Genomic DNA, 21,512 nt, shown 5'->3' with positions numbered 1-21,512 from the left:
TACGAACGAAAGTTCTATTTCAAACATATGTTTGAAATCCAAAAAATATGATAGGTACATAAAAATATATTTAATTATTTATATAAATATATTTATATAAATTGCTGAGCAAGTTTAAAAAAGTGTAAATGACGATTTAAATTTGACAAAACAGTGGCACAATAAATTTAATTGAGGGCGGACCAATCAATAAAAGTGTACTAAAGTTTCAATAAATTTATTTGACACTTTCAGATGAGATAAAATAATTTATAATTGTTCTAAACATACTTTACACCCCTAATAATGTATTTTATGTATATTTTACCCAAACAGCCTCAGGAAGAGTACATTTAACTTACTGAAAATATACACTTATTAAGATAATATATAAAATTGAAACATAAAACTAGAAACGTGTCTACTACATCACAATATCTAAAAATATGTTTACATTCTGTAAATTTCCACATGAGCAAGAACTCCATAATAATAAATAATATACGACAGTGAACTCAATTTAACATTTATTTACACAATCCTAGTCTAGGAGCTTATATTATCACATTGAGATTAACGATCGGTATATAAATAAAATGTATCGCGAAATAGATATATTCATTTCATGTATAAAAGTTGGTAGGTAAACAATTCCTCTGTCGATTTACCTGGAAATAAAATAATAAAAAAATCAATTTTATTAAATAATAGCGGAGAAATCCTGGATAACACAAATCTCACGTGATTTTTTCCGTGATAAAAAGTAGCCTATATGTTAATCCAGAAAAAAATCTATCTCCATTCCAAATTTCAGCCAAATTAAACCGATTTGGCTGTCGCAGTCGCAGTGCAAAGGAGAAACAAACATAGATACACACTAACTTTCGCCTAATATTAGTGTGATTGCAAACTTCAACACAAAGTCTTAGGATTTTAATTACATGTTTAATGAAAGAAACAATCCTGCGAAATGCTTAATGACCTCAGGGTACGAAATGTCTAATTATAATGAAATCGCTACGGATTTAAGAGCCTGTGGTTAGGCCCCTGTGCTCTTTAAGTTTTGTTTTGTTTTAGCACCAAAATTAAACCGATTAGTAGCAAAGACTAAGTTACGAATCGAAGTACCAAACGTTTAAAAAGCACACGCATCCAATGGAAGACCTCCTTTTTTCTTTCTGTTCACAATCTTAACCAAATTACCAATGATCCTTGGGCCCAGGAACACAATATTTATTAATGATTATACTATAGTCTATATTATATATTATAGTCACATAGTATAGTATATATTATAGTCAATAATTAGCTCTTAGATGGCTTGGAGGGAAAACGCTTCACTATCATGGTTTGCTACAATGCTTCGCTACGTTTAATAATGTCCACTTTGCCATGAATTTTACATACAAGTTCAGGCACGTAACTAGTGCTTACCGACGCGGTTATTAGATCTCGCGTTTTGTTCAGCGTTAGACTGACACGCTAATACTTGTATACAAAATTTGAGCAGTATGGTCGTAAATAAATACTTTGTTCTTGGGCCCAAGCACTGTAGGACTGGACTCACTTAGCTCAGTTCGAAGCCCGCGCCGGCCTGTATCGCGTACAGCAGCTTCTCCGCCATGGCGTGCTCCGAGTGGTACTCGGGCACCTTCAGCAGGTTCATGCACGTGGAGGCGGACGGCAGCCGGTCCGCCGCGCCCGCCGACTGGATGCAGAACGGCGGCTGCAGGTCCTGGACGGACGAGATACCAATATACACGGTGTGTGGATCACTACCTTCTTTTTTTATTAGGAGGGCGTAGGTCAGAATTTGACTTTTCAGTTATATGTATTTCATCCTCTACGCCCTAAAATACCTGCTACAGAATCAGGACAGCCTAAAATACCAATCAATCCTATTACGCTGAGACAACAACGGCAAATGCCTGAAACGAGCTATGCAGATATCCTTAAAAACAAATCTCAACCAAAAAATTATTTAAATATCCAAGAATCTTCCGATAATCCAAATGATATGAAGAATCTAATAAATATGTTCAATCAAATTATGAATCAATTATGCACCGTGACAAATCTACTCACCAATTTAATGACAGTCATGTGCCAAAATTCGAGCAGCTCCAAATAGTTGTATGGAACCCAAATGGCCTGTCACACCACTCTTTAGAAGTTAAAACTATTTTTTAGAAACAAATGGCGTAGTATCGGAAACCCACTTCACACAAAAGAGCTGGTACGGTACAACTTTCAAAAGGCTCACGAGACCGAGCACCACAAGATGTCATGAAATAGACACTACATTATTATATTTGGGCAAATCACTGGATTTCGCACCAAACACGCCATAATTCAAATACTTAAAATCCCGCTGAATGGCTCACGACAGATTGCAGGAATAATTAGACTAAAAAAAAAAAAAATTATATGCATTTAAAAAAAAATGCGTGCGTACAGTACACAGTACAAGTACACATGTAAGAAGTGAAACTTCTTTTGCGAACTAATTTATAAATCTTGTTTATATTTATACAAATCTAAAACTTTAGATTTCCGAGACTAAGAGGAAGTGAAAAAGGAAGATAGGTTAGGAATTTAATTGTCATTAAAATATAAAAAGTGTTGAAAATTAATGTAAATTATAAATTTAATTTTTTCAATTTATTTCTTTAATATTTACATTGCACGATTTCTCTCTCTCGTTCAATCTTTCCCACTATAGCTCTCTCCCACCACCACTGTGCGTGATACGACGTTCGCTCTGTCTCAATCTTTCTCACTTGCTTGCTCCCTACTCTCACTCCACGGCTAGTTGCTTCATGCTACGTTCGCCCTGTCTTACTCTCTCTCAATCGGTCTCGATCGCACTCTGTCTCTTTTTCGACACTTCCGTTGCATACCGGCGTGACGTTACATCTGTAAAAAATGTTACCCTCATGCGCCTAAAGAAGTTTCAATTCAATTAACACAATTCAATTTTCACAAGTCTAAAACGGTGAAGGAACCGAAGAGTTCAAATGGTTGGTTCCTCAAGAATCATACGTGTAGGAAATAGTAGACTGAGATGGATATGACGTCGCTCGATCTCGTGTTGGCTTGTGCCGACGCTAGATGGCGCGAACTGTTTCCCTAAAGAGTAGGGAGTTAGAGAGGTAAGGTTCGGTTGGCGGGAACGACTTACGATATAAGGCTCTCGTCGTACGGTCAGCTTGTGGCGTTCGAGTCATCCACGTTTCTTGTTGTGTAGTTCTTTATGGGATACTTGGGATTGGCAGGAAGAGTGAATTGAGTGGAAAAGGGGAGTGTTAGTTAACTGTCTAGGGATCCCTAAACCCTACATACAACGATCACAAGTTCGGGACTCGACTCAAAGTCAGTCTCTTCCATTTCAGGGTTGGTTACAGTTTGACTTGTTAATTAAGTTGTCCTGACCAATATTGTTCGACAGTCATTGGTTTTCCTATTTCATCATTTCCTATGTCATTGTAATCCACTTCTGAGTTTGCTAAAATACGTTTATTAGGCCAATAATTTCACCAAATTCATCATTATACATCATATTATCAATTCCATATACTTATATACTGGGTACCCAGGGCCGACGTTGTATTGGTCGATGGTCATTCCCCTTTTAAAGGTGGTATATGAGAAAAACTGTTTGGGAACCTCTGCTCTAATCCTATGGTATGGATTACCTTGAACCCCAAGAGCGGCGGTCGGGAGCAGCTGGTGACGAACTTGAGCAGCTGCCGCCGCTGCTCGTCCGTGAACTGCTCCACCACGCGCCAGAAGCACTGCACTGTCGCGTGCGTCTCCGAGAAACCACCTATATCGGAATGAGAGAGATTTTAGACACCCTTTTCACGTAACAACATCATAAAAGGCACACTACGAGTGTATGACCCTCACCAAAAGCAAGACACACCGCCGCGCCGATTGGGTGACCTATTGCTCGATTTACCCAACTGTACATCGTTCACCACCGACGTCAGCTGATGATGAGCACACTCACCGCCGTACTGCGTGTGTCGGCGCAGGTCGTCGATGTCGATGGGCACCTCCGCGCCCGATATGAGCAGCTGCAGCTCGCGGCACGAGAACATGCGCAGCCACTCCGCGTTCACCACCGCCGTCAGCTGATGATGAGCACACTCACCGCCATACTGCGTGTGTCGGCGCAGGTCGTCGATGTCGATGGGCACCTCCGCGCCAGATATGAGCAGCTGCAGCTCGCGGCACGAGAACATGCGCAACCACTCTGCGTTCACCACCGACGTCAGCCCGCGCTTGAAAGCGTTGCACTGTGCCCTTATTTGTCTATGAAAAATACAAAATCTTTATAATATAAACAAACGTGAACTTTAGACCACACGACTGAAGTAAAACTTCTTTCAAAAATAAATAACAAAGCGCCATCTATGAACTTCAGGCATAACTGCATGGGACAGGTTCTTGAAGTGTTCCGCGACAAGGAGGCGAAGCCTTGAGGCTCGTTCCCCTGCCCGTTCCACGGGAGAAACCCACCATTGAAGTGCACAAAAATGGATTGTTTCTAAGTTCTCTAAAACCGCCATCTATTGGTAGTATTAAATAAGAAACACATTCATTATACCTGTAGATGCCAGCACACATCTTAAAAGCCTCGCTCGATAACGCATTCACCAGCTTACTCCTCAAGTCAAGAGTGCGGAAAGCAGTTTTACTTCAAAAATTTTGCTTTTCTCATTTTCGTCGTCTTCCACTGCCATATAATATACAGGTTTTTTATTGAGACTAGACACACACAATGGCCCCAAGCCGACTGTAACCAGCAGCTCTATGCGTTATGTTTATTTTCACAAACCGCACTGTATTGGGTCACCCAACACAGTGGAGTCATCATTCTAATACCTTGGGATCCTAACGTCCGATTCTAACTTGTTATCAAATAAAGACTTTGAATTAAAATTAACAGAAAAGTTACCTATTTAGTTTGTAATCAGCAACAAGATGAATATACTCTATCCTGTTTTCGGCTGTTACAGGGATGTTTGCGCCACCAGGTTTTAGTTCTTCTATCTGCAAATGACAGACAATATTAATTTTTCAGACCACAGAACTTAACTAAACGAAGTGGGGCCAATAATAGTACTTAACAAGAGTTTTATAAGTTATGTTTTAACTCTGCTTTATCTAACAGGAACCTAACAAAATAAAAGACCAAAATTAAAATAACAACAATAAGCAATCTATATTAAATGCAGAGGCGCCAAAATTCGAAACCCATGCGCATATATCAGAGAACGATTTATTTATGTTGAAAGCGATTTAAAAAATCTCCTTATCTCTTAGCAAATTATCTCTTGGCGTGCATCTCAGACCTTATGCAAAGTATGCTCTGCTCGGCAAACAAACCTTTAAACCAAAACGAGACTTCTAAAGCTTGTTCGTTGAGATATTTGTCACAAAATACCCTACTACTATTATTATCTTAATCACTCATCACAAAATGTCGAAAATCGACGTAAACAGTTGAAATTTGGCTGGGAGATAATAAATTAGTAGTCCGCTAAGACCGGATCTTACGAGAGGGCCAGATTAAGGAGTTGTAAGGGCGATCGAAATCGCGGGCCTCCGCTAGTTTCTAATATAACTTACCCTCTGTTCTCCTAATTCATCGCTAACTATAGTGAAGTCCAAGCCTAAATCGGGAACGTCTTCTCTTCTGTGTGACTTTAACATCAGCAACCCTCTGTACAACGCTGGGTCCAACGACGCCAACGCGTGGACATCCGGTTCCCGGGTAGAGCACATCTTAGCCAAAAAGAACTCTGCTAGAGGTAACTCTACCAAGAGATTTTCATATAAAGCCTGAAATACGACATTATAATAGATAAGTAATGATAATCTTTATAACCCCAAAATTAGTGCGAAAAGTTTTACTTTAACAACTAGTGTGGAAAATGTTCAGATTTGGAATTTGACGATAATTTATTTTTTTCTTGAATGTGTTTCTGAAGACTGAATTATTATTTATTTCTGATATTGTTGAAGTCCTCGCATCTATTTTTGCATGAGGCTTCTATATTAAAATCATTTGCTTGCTCGGTAGGCGGTATTTCAAACACGCACTTAAATAAATATAATTTATTTTCAGCTTCATTTTATTCAGTACAAACATCTATCTATTGTTTTTTCATAATTAAAATTATGAATACACCAAATAATTTCAAGATAGCTAGATTAACTCAAGCACCATCATTGCTTTCCATGAGACATAATTATTGTACTTGTAGTCAAGTGCAGGCTTATTTATCATGAAAATATGTCACACATGTGCAATACCTTAAAAGTCATATTACATACCTTTCCCAATATCCTTCCAATAAAATAATAATGCATAGGGAAGTCGTCATACAGCAAATGCACTCCTGGATTTGGATACAACATGTTGTCTTTTGTCAGACGAAACAATCCTCGGTTGGGATCAAAGGCAGATCTGAAATTTTAACAAGCTACAATTTGCTAATATTAGGAAGTAAGGAAAAGCACTAAATATAAAATAAATAATGAAAAAAGTAAAAAAAAACCGAACGAACCGAAACGAATTAATAAAATATAAAACTGAAGTGAAATAAAACAAGTTGTAACCATAAGTATATTATTAAATTCAATAGATATTACAATGATTATTATTATATATAATTAATCTACTTCCCTCTTTACTTAATTAATAAAAATAGTACACTAGTTAAAATAATATACCCCACAGAATTGAAAACGTAAAGGTTGCCTGCTTTCACACTGCAACTGTAGAGTCTCTAGGTATGAACAGTATTATTTACATACCCTCATCAGTTATTTAGTCGTCTATAAAGTCTTATAAGCTTTTTTATGCATAATTTAACTGTATTAGCTTGCCTTTGATCTAGTACATGGTTTCCTAAATTTTGTAAGAAAAATATGTTTGGCCGCTAACTATGTGTCACTGTAAATATTATCTATAATTTATTTCTTATCACTCACAGATTAATCAATAATATACAGGTGAAGCGTGCGGAACACGATAGTGTCGTAGCCGCTCCAATTTTAAAAACTGTTCACAAAAACTAAAGAAATAAGATGGAGTATTTCTCTATTGGTAGTTATTGATTATTAATATCTTAATTTACGTCATTTTTGTTAGTGTTAAAATTTTAAATACAAATTATGAAAAAGTTTGTATATGCGGTTGTTAAGGAGATTTGTATACGCGTGACGTTTGTTTTGCTTTTAATGTGTTCGACCGGCTTCAGTACGTTGCTTGTAAAGACTCACTCTGGTTACTCTGTGTTATCACTAATAAATAACAGACGAGGGTACTCGTTTATATTTCTAATGTGTAATCTTAGACTTTATAAAGATACTTACTTTAGAAGTTCTGAAAGGAATTCTCTAAATAAACCGCCCCCATCTACTCCAAGCTCCTCCGCGCCTGCCTGATTTATTAATTGCACACGAAGTTTCAGCTTTAAATCGGGTTCTAAAACAAAAATGCATATCGATGTTTTTTTAATCTATACTAATATTATAAAGATGTAAAGTTTGTGTGTTTGTTTGTTTTTGAGTTTGTAGGCGTTTAGGGGGTAATCTCTGGATCTGTTGAACCGATTTTGATAATTCTTTTTCTAATAGAAAGCCACGCTATCCGTGAGTGTCATAAGCTATATAACAACGCGCTATGGCCAATAGTGGAGTATCAATGAAAAGTGTGACAAAAATCCCATGGATACAAAAAGCAGGGTCACAAATTTAATATAAACAACATTAATTTCGTGTAGTACATGGAATAAGGGTTCGAAATATACTATGCACAAAAATTAAGGGAGCAGAAATAAAATCAAAATTTTTGGGGGATTTTCAACAGGCTGTAACTTATACAAAAATGGTCGTACAGCAAAAAAAAAAACCAAAATTGTAACCCTAAGTGTTTAGTTTTTGGATCTGAGTTTGAAAAATTTTTTTTGAAAATATTTTTCGAGTAATCATAAGAAAACCACCGAAAAAAAATTTTCGAAATTTTTTTGTTTTTTTTTTTTAATCTACGGACGTGAAAAAAATTTTTTCGACTCAACCTCCATATGGACCGGATAGCTTGTTTATTCAGATTTAATTTCGTTTTTTTTAAATCTCGATATGAGTATTTCTCGCTGAGATATCGATGTTTGAATGGAAAAAGATCATTTTGTCTTTGATTACCAATATCTCAGCAACCAATGATTGCACAGAAATTTTGAGGTTGGTTTTAAAAACTTGAATAAATTTTCTACAAGGATTAGCAATTGAATTTTGAAAAAAAATTTTTTTTCAATCATTACATGAATTTGAAAAAGCATCCAAAAAAGGGCTTTTTGTCGTTTTTTGGAAAATCAAGCGCCCAATCAAAAATATTGCGGAAACCACTGACGTTAAGTGTGCCTTTTACTGTTCAATATACCCACAAAAACCCTACAAAGTTTCAATTCAATCCAGCCAACCGTTTTTTTTTCCCACTTGATCGAATTTTTGAAAAAATTAAAGGAGCAAGAATTTCGCTCTGAAAATGTCATAATTTTTTATCAAAAATGAAAAAATTTTTTTTTTTCATTTTTCTCTCAATTCTGTATTAGTGACTTGAAAAATTTAAGAAAAAAAAAAATCGAAAATTTTTGAGAAACAAAAAAAAAAATTTTTAATTTTTTTTCAATTGGCCCAAATCAAAAAAAATTACCGCCGACATTAGCGTTACCCAAACCGTACCACGTGGAGGTTGCACGGCGGATTTACGGTTTTGCTTGCGCACGTGTATGTGTGTGGTTTTATCAGAGATTGACACACTGTGGTTCGTCACTTCCACAGTATTTTGTGACTCAAAAATTCGATCAAGTGGGAAAAAAAAACGGTTGGCTGGATTGAATTGAAACTTTGTAGGGTTTTTGTGGGTATATTGAACAGTAAAAGGCACACTTAACGTCAGTGGTTTCCGCAATATTTTTGATTGGGCGCTTGATTTTCCAAAAAACGACAAAAAGTCCTTTTTTGGATGCTTTTTCAAATTCATGTAATGATTGAAAAAAAATTTTTTTTTCAAAATTCAATTGCTAATCCTTGTAGAAAATTTATTCAAGTTTTTAAAACCAACCTCAAAATTTCTGTGCGATCATTGGTTGCTGAGATATTGGTAATCAAAGACAAAATGATCTTTTTCCATTCAAACATCGATATCTCAGCGAGAAATACTCGTATCGAGATTAAAAAAAAACGAAATTAAATCTGAATAAACAAGCTATCCGGTCCATATGGAGGTTGAGTCGAAAAAATTTTTTCCACGTCCGTAGATTAAAAAAAAAAACCAAAAAAATTTCGAAAATTTGTTTTCGGTGGTTTTCTTATGATTACTCGAAAAATTTTTTAAAAAAAAATTTTTCAAACTCAGATCCAAAAACTAAACACTTAGAGCTACAATTTTGGTTTTTTTTTTGCTGTACGACCATTTTTGTATAAGTTACAGCCTGTTGAAAATCCCCCAAAAATTTGGATTTTTTTTCTGCTCCCTTAATTTTTGTGCATAGTGTATATTGATATGAATTAATATAAGTTAAAGATTTCTTATAAAACTTTAAAATAATGTATATAAAAAAATCCAAACGTCAAAAACGCTGTCGTCCATTTTGTGTCGTCACGATGTTACGTGATGTCACTAGAAGAATAAACGTCAAAATAAGGAATGTCCAACTTTTTTGCTTCTTGTTATTGTACGGTTTAGTGTCTCAGTCTTGGTATTGTACGGTTTAGTGTAAACGGGTTTACGTGATGTCATAGCATAGATAAAATATCATAGCGTTTTGGCTCATATTTCAAAAAAAATATTCATAAATTAAAATTTTTATGTAGCAAAAATATGATATATTTTTTAAATCTATTAGAACGGTTATAACCAATTTAAGACCCTTTTTAAAAAAATGTCAACTAGCCTATTATATAAATTACTCACCATTGTCAGGACTAAGTTTACCAAATGCATCTTCATACAAATGCGTACGTCTAACACTGATTATTATTGACGGACCCTCATTGAAATTTGTCATCTCATACCAGTGTTCATGTTTCTCCCTAAAAAATTACAAGTGGCTTAGTAGGGTAATTAATTGCATGCTCAGAATAAAGTATATAATTTATGTACGTTTGTAGTTACAAATTGTATAAAAAATACTTATTATTTTATAGTACTATCTCGAAATACAAAAATTTTGTTTAGCAAAAATTCAGTATTTCGGCAGTTTCTAATAAAAATACAAAATACAAATCACAAAATATATTATACACAAACATAAACTAATAAATCCAACCCATTCCCAGAAAATTTTTGTATAAACTGTCATAAAAACATCCTTTTGCAGGGTTATGATTTAAATATATTGCATATTTGCTTCAGGAAGCCGTCAAGTTATTTTCTGCAGAAAACATCCATTATTAACATAGCTATATTTTAAGTAAAATGTATTTTTAAACCATAAAAATATTTTATATCAAAAAATCATCAACAGGTATTTGAATTATTACTAATACATTTTTAGGAAGTACTTGAAATATAAATACAAATTACACATTTGTATTTCAATTACAAGTAACTGAAATATTGCACACCCATATTTATATTCTTCGTATTCAACTTACTAATCCCAACTATACACAGCGCAGGGTAGATTCTAACGACCCTTAACTCATTTTGGACAAATTTTTCATTTAAATTGTGCATTTTGTCTGGCATTTGGTATGAGCAAGCTTACCTTACGAGAAGACCTTGGAATATCAATACTCTTGTTGAGAATGGCACTACAAATGGAATTTCTCTCAATATTGTAACAGTTCTCAGTTCTTTTATTGTTAATGGTGGACCCTCATCTGTAAATAAATACATTTGAAAAGACATGTCCCTAAAAGGGCTTTAATTATTTACATGTGAAGAGTAGAAGACAGAAGTTGATTAGAAAACAATATTTAGTATTTTTGGACCCTTCATTAATTAGACAAATCGGAATGAGCAAAAAATAAATCACAAAATTCGAGTACCTAATACAAATCAAATCAAAATAATAGGGCAGTTTACTCATCAAGGGGCCGAAATAAAGCGATATTAATTAATATAAGTTATTATGCAACATCGTGACGTCACAAAATGGAAAAAATATAAAATACATTATTTTTAAATTAAGTTTTATAAGAAGGAATTCTTAATGTATTTTAAATTTTTTCCATTTTGTGACGTCACGATGTTGCTTGATGTCACTAGAGGAATAAACTTCAAACTAAGGCATGCACAATTTTTTGCTTCTCTCAGTGTCGTTATTATACGGTTTAGTGTTTACGGGTTTAGGTTTTAAATATATTTAAATTTTAAAAAACATGATATTCTTTTTTAAATCTAGTAGAACGATAACAAACAATTTAAGAACCTTTTAAAAAAAATGTCAACTAGCCTATTAATCTGATTAACCCCGTCTACACTGCAGTGGCGAGGGATAGAATTTTGACGAAGGTAAGCCATCCCAAAGAAAAGGAAATTAATGACGCTTGATATAAACTCCGATTCCTCATACATCTATACATATTCATTACAATACTGAATACGTTTTTAGTTTTTTTTTTTTTGTTGGTACCGGGAGGGTTTGGGCGAGCGCAGAAGCATCGCCTGATGAGACCCGTGTATGGATTTTTAAAAGGTAAGCCGGCGGGAATCGGTCCGTATGGACTCTTCGCTGCTGCTACACTGTGTTAGTTCAGTCGCAGCTATACTGATGTGTCTCACCGTGCTCCGCCTGCGCCAGCCTGGGCACGTAGGCGCGGTAGGGGCGCGCGGAGCGGGGCGTGCGCGCGGCGGCCAGCGCCGCCTCCGCGCCGTCGCCCGGCACCACCGGCCCGGCCGCCGTCCACGCGCTGGGGCTGTCCGGCTGCGTCGCGCAGAACCGCAGCCGCGCGTCGCGTGCGTACAGCGCGCGCAACAGTTGCGTGCACACCTGACCAACACAAACTATAATAGGGTACTTGACTCATATCAAATTTAATATAAACAATATTAATTTCGCTTATTACATAAAATAAAACCGTGATAGCCCAGTGGATATGACTCTGCCTCTGATTCCAGAGGGTGTGGGTTTGAATCCATTCGGGGGCATGCATCTTCAACTTTTCAGTTGTGTGCATTTTAAGAAATTAAATATCACGTGTCTCAAACGGTGAAGTAAAAACATCGTGAGGAAACCTGCATACCAGAGAAATCTGCGTGTGTAAAGTCTGCCAATCCGCAATCCGCATTGGGTGGACTATTGGCCACGATCGAGATCGAGATCAGCAGTGAGCCGAATATGGGTTAATAATGATGATTTACATAAAATAAATATCTGTAATATATGTTTAGACAAACACTAAAACGTTTGGTTAAGGTTTGGTGTTTTCGTGACGTCATGAAACGAGAAAATATAGACCAATGCCGACAGCGTTTTGGCGCGAATTGTAAAAAAAATTTTTTTTTAGTATGACGTCTTAAAAATACGATAATTTCTTTTCAATCTAGTAGAAAGATATTGAACAATTTAAGACCATTAAAAAAAGTGTCAACAGCTAGTCTATTATGTACCTAAGGGATAACCTAAGGGAAGCCTCTGGCCCTTAAGACACGGGCTGACGTAAAGTTTAAGGGCCAGGATGCCATTGTAATTCTATACTGAGTATTTACCAACGAACATCTCTTATTTCTATTTCTAATTTAATATTGTCACACTAATTCCATAATTAATATAATCAACCCACAAACCAATATAAAATGCGTGTCTTCAGACCACACAATTGAAGTAATACTTCTTTCAAAAATAAAATATTACGTGAATGAGAAACTGAAAAATTAGTGACGTTAGTAGCGCCATCTCTATTGCTTGCTTTACTTCACAAGCTCCTACTAGTTAGTTCACAATTATACCGTTAAAAGACAACGCATTCGGCGCTGAGCTTACTTGTGTTGTGTCGTAGTTTAGCAGTGTTACTACAGATGGCGCTTTTACAACTTAACGGTATTTCGATTACACTTATTCACCAGCTTACTCTTCAAATCAAGCGGGCATAGAGAAGTTTTACTTAAAAATATTCATATCAGTTCTTGAGTTTTAGTGACTAACAGACCGTAATTAATTTAAATAAATGTTTTCTTTCATATAAGTTACTATCGTAATAGTTGTCCTATACTTTAATAGTCTTTGTGTCCTTATTAACTGACTTCAAAGAAAGGAGGAGGTTCTCAATTCAACGCGTATGTTTTCTTTTTTATTTGCTTTCAAGTTTGTTACTTCATAACTTCATCATTTATTAACCAATTTTTTTATTAAGAAGTTATTAAATAGAATAGCATTACCTTAAACAAATGCGCCCATACAGGTGTTTGATTCTTCTCCGACAGTTCCAGTTGGTAGCCAGTCCCGACAGCATCCTTATACTGGCCAATCACAGACGGCCTGTACTCGGGGTAGGCGAGCTCCACCAATCCGAGACACACTTGTTTAAGCGTGCGACATAGACCTCCCAGTTCGGAGAAATCAAACGCATGCACGCGTCCTGAACACGGCAAACTTGTTACTGAAAAAAAAACATACAACACGAATTGAGGGCTTCCTCCTTTTTTTAAGTCAGTTAATAATGATGTTTGTTATACAATTAAGTGTTTTAGACTCAAAAGAAAAACGGACAAGACAACTGTTAGCCTTGTCGTGTGTATGGATCAGAATGTTAGGCAGTAAAACGATTGGATAATCAAAGAATGCATGCGAACGAAATGCGCATGTTATAGCGTGGCAACTTCGTTCGTAACACTCCCTATGGGCCGCGCGGGCCGGGGGGCCTTTAGCGATGAATGAAAAACCGACGACTGATGCACTTCACTTCCCTGCGTACGCGCGATTTCACACCCGGTATTTCCGCTCGTCGCCCGCATATCATGAGAGTGTCATCAACGAACTTGCGAGACTATAAGATGGATGTGTAGGGTGTCTAGGATGGATAATTAGAGGAACTTTCATAGTGGCGTATTCAAATATATTATTTGTTATGTAAAAAAAAATATCAAAACATATCATATTTATTCAATAATTTCTTATTAAATGAATATGTTTGTGACAAGAAAGAAACTATTCATCTGATTCTACATTTACCCAAACAGTACCTATACAGAATATCATTTCTAAAATATATGATACCAATTATAATATATGTTACTTATGTGACGATCTACTTACTATTCATTTTTTCACCCCCATCTGTGTCTCTAAAGAACTCTGTGTCATGCAGTGTACCAATCAATAGAGAAAACAGTGCACAGAAAACTGCCAGAGGCGCCAGCAGTTTGTGCACTCCCATGACGTTGGTGTCAGCTCCCATGCCACGGGAGAGAGCCGACAGGAGCGGCGTGGTTGAGCCTCCGAAGGAAGATTCGTGGCTCATGTTACTTAACCATTGCCAGAGGTCGCGCAAAAAGATTGGCTTAAATGCTAATGTATATAATAACCTGAAAAGATATGTGTAACAATTAAAAAGTAAAATCAGCTTAAATGAACATGAGCAAGACGAAGATCATGTCTAATGCTCATATACCGCTTCACCCAGTTATTGTTGAGGACAGCCAGTTGAGGCGTGTTGCCAGTGATGACCTACGGATCCGAGACTTGGTCCCTAACTATGGGCCTTATTAGAAGGCTCAAAGTCACTCAGCGGGCGATGGGGCGAGCTATGCTTGAAGTTTCTCTGCGTGATCGAATCAGAAATGAGGAGATCCGCAGACGAACCAAAGTCACTGACACAGCTCAGCGAGTCACGAAACTGAAGTGGCTGTGGGCAGGCCATATAGTTCAAAGAGCCAATGGACGTTGGGGTCCCAAGGTACTAGAATGGCGACCCCGCACTAGAAAGCGCAGTGTTGGTCGACCTCCCATCAGATGTCACGATACCAAGTGAGTCACAGGGTTTCGCTGGATATGGTGGCTCAGAATCGTGATGTTTGGAAGTTGTATGTAGGTAGTGGACGTCCATCGGCTGATATCATGATGATGTGTAGTACAGAAGAGAAAGGTGTGGGTGGGTACACAAGAACCTATTAATGAATGAATAAGAGAACTCTCACTGTCACTTGCTCTTCATTTGTTCTTTTTTGTCATCACACCCCTACACAAGTATCCACTCAGAAGAGGACTCAATTATACAGTTACAGCAAAATTAAACTCACCGATACTTATGCAACGCCATCCTATGACTTAGAAGTAAATTATGGCATATCTTCGACATACTATCAAGGAACTCGTCACACAATTCAGTATCTGTGATCTGAGAGCACATGATCATTATACAACGATCAGGTTCATTCAACAGCTCTATACATTTGGTGAGGAGCATCTGTTCACGTATTGAAGTGGGATTCGGTTCAGTGTCACTGTCACTGTCATCGTCATTGTCAGCGGCTGTCTCTTGGCTGTACAAAGAATCTTCGTATTCATATGTTATTTGTTTGTTGCATACGTTAATAGTTAATTTTCCTATTATTTTCAAATATTCTAGCATAATTCGATTGTGTGGCAGCCTTGTGTTGTCTATTTGGAGTATACTGTTTGCTGTAACAAAATTAAATTGTTGATCATACGCCTGATGATTAGCCAAACTATGATGGTGATGAGGTAGTTCATGTAAAAACACGCTTGCATATTGCTTAAAGCTATATTGCTCTGTTATAACGGTTTATTAATCTGTCAACAAGAAACAAAAATCCATTTTATAGAACTTTCCATGGAATCCATGTGAATGCCGGGTCTATCAAGTGGTAGAGAGAATCTTCGAGCAGAGCATGGGACTTGTGTCCCGGGTGTAGGATTAAGGATTTACTGTATGGCATGTCAGTAAACACTTTTCCTGCTTGTGATTTTCTTCCTACCCTGCCAAATATGATAGGATCATACTAAAACGAAGCCGTGACAGCCCAGCGGATATGACCTCTGCCTTCGAGTTCAGAGGGTGTGGGTCGAATCCGGTCCGGGGCATGCACCACCAACTTTTCAGTTGTATGCATTTTAAGAAATTAAATATCACGTGTCTGAAACGGTGAAGGAAAACATCGTGAGGAAATCTGCATACCAGAGAATTTTCTCAATTCTCTGTGTGTGTCAACTCTGCCAATCCGCATTGGGCCAGCTTGATGGACTATTGGCCTAACCCCTCTCGTTCTGAGAGGAGACTCGAGCCCAGCAGTGAGCCGAATATGGGTTGATAATGATACTAAAACCGATTTGCATGATAAAAACAAAACTCACCAAAATCTGGTGGTTCCAGAGTCAAAATGGAATGCAATAACCAAGAGTCGTTGACCAGACGCCCCGAACTGAACTTATCCATGTACAAACTATGTAGTAAGGAGAGAAATGGAAATCGTTTGCTAGGGTCGTTAGTTAGCGCTGGCAGCACAAACATCTCCACAGGCTCCGGGTATGGGTTACATAGGAATGCTGCCGTGAACTCCGTCATGACTGTGTCACTGAAAATCATGATAAATATAATTAAAAAAAAACAATAATCCCATAAAAGATATATGACATATCATATGAAGATATTAACAACCACACATATATAAGATATATATATATATATATGTGTGTGTGGTTGTTAATGTAAATGGGTGGGTAAAGTACATTTTTGAATACAGTAGTTTACATATTTGAATATTTTAATTATTTATGTGTTTGCATTAGCTTATTCTTACAAGCAAATGAGTACAGTAGAAGTTATCTTTATTATTATTTATTTATATTTTTTTTTTTTTATTAACCAACTCCACTAAAATACAGTAACTAACCAAATGAAAAAAATAAGCCACAAAGTTCATTACATAGGATGTGCGGTTGGTAATATAAATGGGTGTCAAGTTGTTTGCATATTTGAATAGTTGAATTATTTATACATAATTATTTGTATTGCTAGTTGTGCTACGCTATGCGACCAACGATAATAACGTAAAAAGAAATAGACAAATTCAAACAACGCGAACGGGTGCAACCGGACATATTGCTATCTCTTTTTTGCGTTGGGACGAAAGATATGGGACAGGGACAACCCCGCCGCCATCAGCCGTCATTTTGTCTATTTCTCTTAGTCGCAAACGACACGAGGGTTCGTACCGCGCCGTACTAATAAAATATGTACTGTAAAAACATTTTCCTATACTTAAAAATTATATCATGAAAAAGCGTTTAATTTAATTTTAACAGTTTAAAACATGAATGTGATAATCTTACTTATATTCAGGTACATTAATTTGTGAGGTCAGATTTAGCGGCCTCTGTATGAGGTCTAGTAAAGCTCCGCACAGCGGCGTGGGGGGGTTGGGGGAAGGTCCGTACAGGGGCGGCGACTTCTGACAGAGCAGTTGGCGCAAGTCCTTGAAGTAACCTGCAATAGTATTGAATAGATGTAAAAAGCCGTGATAGCCCAGTGGATATGACCTTTGCCTCCGATTCCGGAGGGTGTGGGTTCGAATCTATAAAAAGTAATGTGTTACAACATATTACTTTTTATTGACAGAGGTATAAAGAAAAAATCTTTTGAAAGAGTCCCATAGGTCACATTTTGAGTTTTCGAAAAACGAATTTATATTAAAAGAAATTAAGACTTTAATAGAGGTCATATAGAGTAAACTCTAGTTAGTACTTGTGTTCCGTAGGCTTTGTGCCTAATAAACTTTAATCTATGGTCAATATTATTATAAAAAAAATATGTATTTACCTCTTTTTACTAAATACAAAAATGTTGTTCCTATAATATTGATATATTCTGTACTTGATGTTTCAATAGAATTTATAGATGTAAATACTTCAAGCATCCTAAGTGGTACTGCCAATGGAACCTGAAAATTCATCAAAAAAAAGCACCTTGAATTAATTATTTGTATATAAATAATATTTAGAATAATATATATACTAATATATAAAGCGGAAGAGTTTGTTTGTTTGTTTGAATGCGCTAATCTCAGAACCTACTGGTCCGATTTGAAAAATTCTTTCAGTGTTAGATAGCCCATTTATCGAGGAAGGCTTTAGGCTATGTATTAACCCCGTATTCCTACGGGAACGAGAACCACGTGGGTGAAACCGCGCGGCGTCAGCTAGTTTAGAATATAAACTGAAATTGCAGAGTATTTAAGTAAGCAGCATTGCAGTACAGCCAGCATTGGTCCCAAAGCAACAATCCATGATGTAATTAGAGACTATCCCAGCTTCAGGAGCGAGCTTGGCTGGAATTATATAGCAGGGAGCCAGTATCAATGGACCTACATATAGCTTGGCAAATTCGTTCGTGACACTTACGTCTGCGAGGGCCGGGAGGCGAGTAGCTAGCTTGATGCACCGCGCGCACGACTTCACACCCGCGCAGTCTTTTCCCCCGTCGCCCGCATATCATGAGAGTGTCATCAACAAACTTGCCAAGCTATAGCAACTTCGATTGTGTAACCAAGTTCAAAAAAATGTTTAGGGAAAAGTGAGAAAATCTTGGCCATATAAAACCTTAACATACCTCTTGTTAATGCAAACTAGTAATCAAAATAAACAAGTCAAAATATTTGGAAAAACACTTTAAAGAGAGTTATAAATTATACCTTGCTGTCATCTCTTAACAGCCGAAGATGCAATGCAAGAAGTCTCCGAATTTGTATTGAAGAACCACGACTTTCAAACACCCTCTTCCATTGTTTGAGAATAACTTGTGATATAGAAACCTGAAATGTAGTAAAGATATTTTTTTCAGGCCATCACTTCACATATACCAATTTGTTCAGATTTTGGTTAAGAATCTAAACCTAAATCTAATCTCTAAAGACTTTCTTTTTATTTTCGTTATACATGCAAGCAACATAAATGTCTTAATAATACAACAAAAATTTTCATACATTCAATGAACTACAATCAACTACAGTGAACAAACCTGACAGATTTGTATTATCACAACATCATAATCTGATAAAAAGTACTCTAAAGAGCTCTTGTGATATATCTCTCTATGATCTTGGTAGTACTATGTGGCCAACAAATACATATATGAGGATTTAAAAATTAACACAGTAAAAGAGATTGAGAGTTGAGAGAGAGAGGAGATTGTTAAATGTAAGATCAAACAAGAATATTCAATCATGTCAACGAGCTGGCACTGAAACTGGTAGGCACAGGCAGTGTCACTCACAAGAGACTGAAGAGGCAGTTTTTTTTTGTTATAAAATAAATAAAGATACTTAAACAATACACATCATTATCTAGCCCCAAAGTAAGCATACAGAGTAGCTTGTGTTATGGGTGCTAAGATAGTTGATATTATAATATTAATATACAATTATATACTACATATAAATACTTATATAATGTATAAATACACACAGACACTGGAAAACACCCATGCTCATCACACAAATATTTTCCAGTTGTGGGAATCGAACCAACGGCCGTGGATGTAGAAAGCAGGGTCACTACCCACTGCGCCACGCGGCCGTCACAGTGTCCCCACACCGATTCTTAGATTACACGTGATTAGAGGACTGGGACTCTCTTAGCTAGGGAGCCGCTCTGCTCACACACAACAAAATACCCAATATACAGAACTGAATGGTTCATTGTGCACTTTGTATATGCATAAATGGAGGAGGAGGCCTACCCCGGAGACGCAATGCCCATATTAAAGAAGCCATTGCTTGTAACTATTGTTAAGGATCATGTGCCAGGAGCTACGTTGACATTTTGTAACAGGGGGTATAAGCATAACACTACCAATTTGAATACTCCAATAAATTATCATCATTATTATCAGTATATTTTAACAACACAGTTAACCAGGCTGCTATGTATATGTCACAAAACAGTCAGGTTTCATTTAAACTCTTAAATTTGAGCAATTGGGCACAGAAAATAGTCTGGAGAGTAGTTTACATATATTGCAGAGCACAGCTAGTAAAAGTAAAAAAGTAAAGTAAAAAGTAAAGTAAAAAAGTAAAGTAAAATAAACATATTTACCAATCTAGCACAATCCTTTTGATCATCATAAAAGAATAGGATCTTAGCCAAAAGCCAAGATATTAAGCTTTGATTCTCAGAGTCACATTTTGTGAAGACATTGTCAAACTCTTCCCTCTCAATATGTTTGCAATGCTTCCTTATTAAATAGCTTCGCACAAAAGCTTGGATTTTTATAGCACTGTGCAACTGTTTTCTGTGCTCCTGTGGACAAATGAAAATTAATCATCATCATCATTTATCATTAACTGCAGATGGACGTCCACTACATAGGCCTCTTGCATAGATTTCCATATACCATGCTCTCGAGCCGCCAATAAAATTCCATAAAATAAAAAAAATATTATCTGTTTATTTGAAGATGATAAGAAGGCTCAGAGTCACACAGCGGGCGATGGAACGAGCTATGTTAGGAGTATCTCTGCGTGATCGAATCAGAAATGAGGAGATCCGCAGAAGAACCAAAGTCACAGACATAGCTCAACGAGTTGCGAAGCTGAAGTGGCAATGGGCGGGGCACATAGTTCGAAGAGCCGATGGACGTTGGGGTCCCAAAGTGCTGGAATGGCGACCCCGCACTAGTAAGCGCAGTGTTGGCCGACCCCCCACCAGGTGGACTGACGACATCAAGCGAGTCGCAGGGATTCGCTGGATGCAGATGGCTCAGTATCGTGATATTTGGAAGTCCCTACAAAAGGCCTATGTCCTGCAGTGGACGTCCATCGGCTGATATGATGATGATGATGATTTGAAGATGCAGCTTCATAACAGCCAATTCCAACAATGAAAAAGTTTAGCAAATGGTACAACTATCAAAGATATAAGATATAAGATAACAGTTTAGTATAATCATTCTAAATTAGATATACTTCAAAGGTGTAAGACCTGAGGCTATTCAGTATTAAAGTATAATTCATGATAATAATAATAATAACCTCTCGCTTCTGTCTTTGTTGTTGTGACTGCAATATCAGAGCGTCTCTGTCAGTCTTTCGTTGTGCACTTGCGCCTGCTAGGTTTTGCTGTGGCTTTCGCCTGAAATCTCCTTCGAAAGAGTACATAGTTACCTGTGGTGTGTAGAAGAAAATATTATGAGAACTATTAACAAAAACTAATAGGAAGGAAGAAAACGGTAAACAAGAATCAGCTGAATGACATTATGATATATGTCACGTTTAAACTCACTGTTTATTAATTTGTGTAACACGCAATTCGTAATCATTAACTCTTATTTGTTATTTTTTGGAATACAAGCACATTTTCTTAGTATTCGGAAAACACATAAAACAGAAAATAATAATGTTTTAAATGTGAAATACAAATTTTGATGATTAATATTTTTTTTTCGTATATTTACCACAGAATGATAAGTTATGAACCTAAACCCACAGAGTACATCGAAAACTGTAATGTAAATATGACTGTAGTCTGTAACTAATTAGCTATAGACGTTATAAC

The 21,512-nt window shown here is 36.7% G+C and overlaps 1 protein-coding gene across 2 annotated transcripts; it reads right to left on the bottom strand.

The window, feature by feature from the left end:
• Positions 1-204: 204 nt before the first annotated feature.
• Positions 205-21,427, bottom strand: LOC112056566 (ubiquitin-protein ligase E3C). Of its 2 annotated transcripts, XM_052887271.1 has the most exons (21): positions 21,240-21,425; positions 20,990-21,121; positions 20,055-20,258; positions 18,653-18,772; positions 17,782-17,902; positions 17,295-17,448; positions 16,317-16,537; positions 15,242-15,623; positions 14,259-14,527; positions 13,382-13,602; positions 11,786-11,993; positions 10,767-10,881; positions 9,971-10,089; positions 7,369-7,480; positions 6,325-6,457; positions 5,617-5,829; positions 4,943-5,037; positions 4,136-4,296; positions 3,675-3,805; positions 1,547-1,714; positions 205-647 (listed from the first exon to the last, which is right to left on the bottom strand). In XM_052887271.1, exons 2-20 carry the CDS (start codon positions 21,113-21,115, stop codon positions 1,547-1,549), a joined length of 3,273 nt encoding a protein of 1,090 aa, XP_052743231.1. In that variant the 5' UTR covers positions 21,116-21,121; positions 21,240-21,425; the 3' UTR covers positions 205-647. The 2 variants fall into 2 exon arrangements, with proteins under 2 accessions (XP_052743231.1, XP_052743250.1); XM_052887290.1 differs by lacking the exons at positions 205-647; positions 1,547-1,714 and adding an exon at positions 2,512-2,895 and having other exon boundaries at positions 21,240-21,427.
• Positions 21,428-21,512: the final 85 nt, after the last annotated feature.

The sequence above is a fragment of the Bicyclus anynana genome, chromosome 1 (assembly GCF_947172395.1).
Source record: "Bicyclus anynana chromosome 1, ilBicAnyn1.1, whole genome shotgun sequence".
Taxonomy (NCBI): Eukaryota; Metazoa; Arthropoda; class Insecta; order Lepidoptera; family Nymphalidae; genus Bicyclus; species Bicyclus anynana.
Note: the sequence above shows the minus strand (reverse complement) of the source record. Positions and strands in the feature narration are given on the sequence as shown.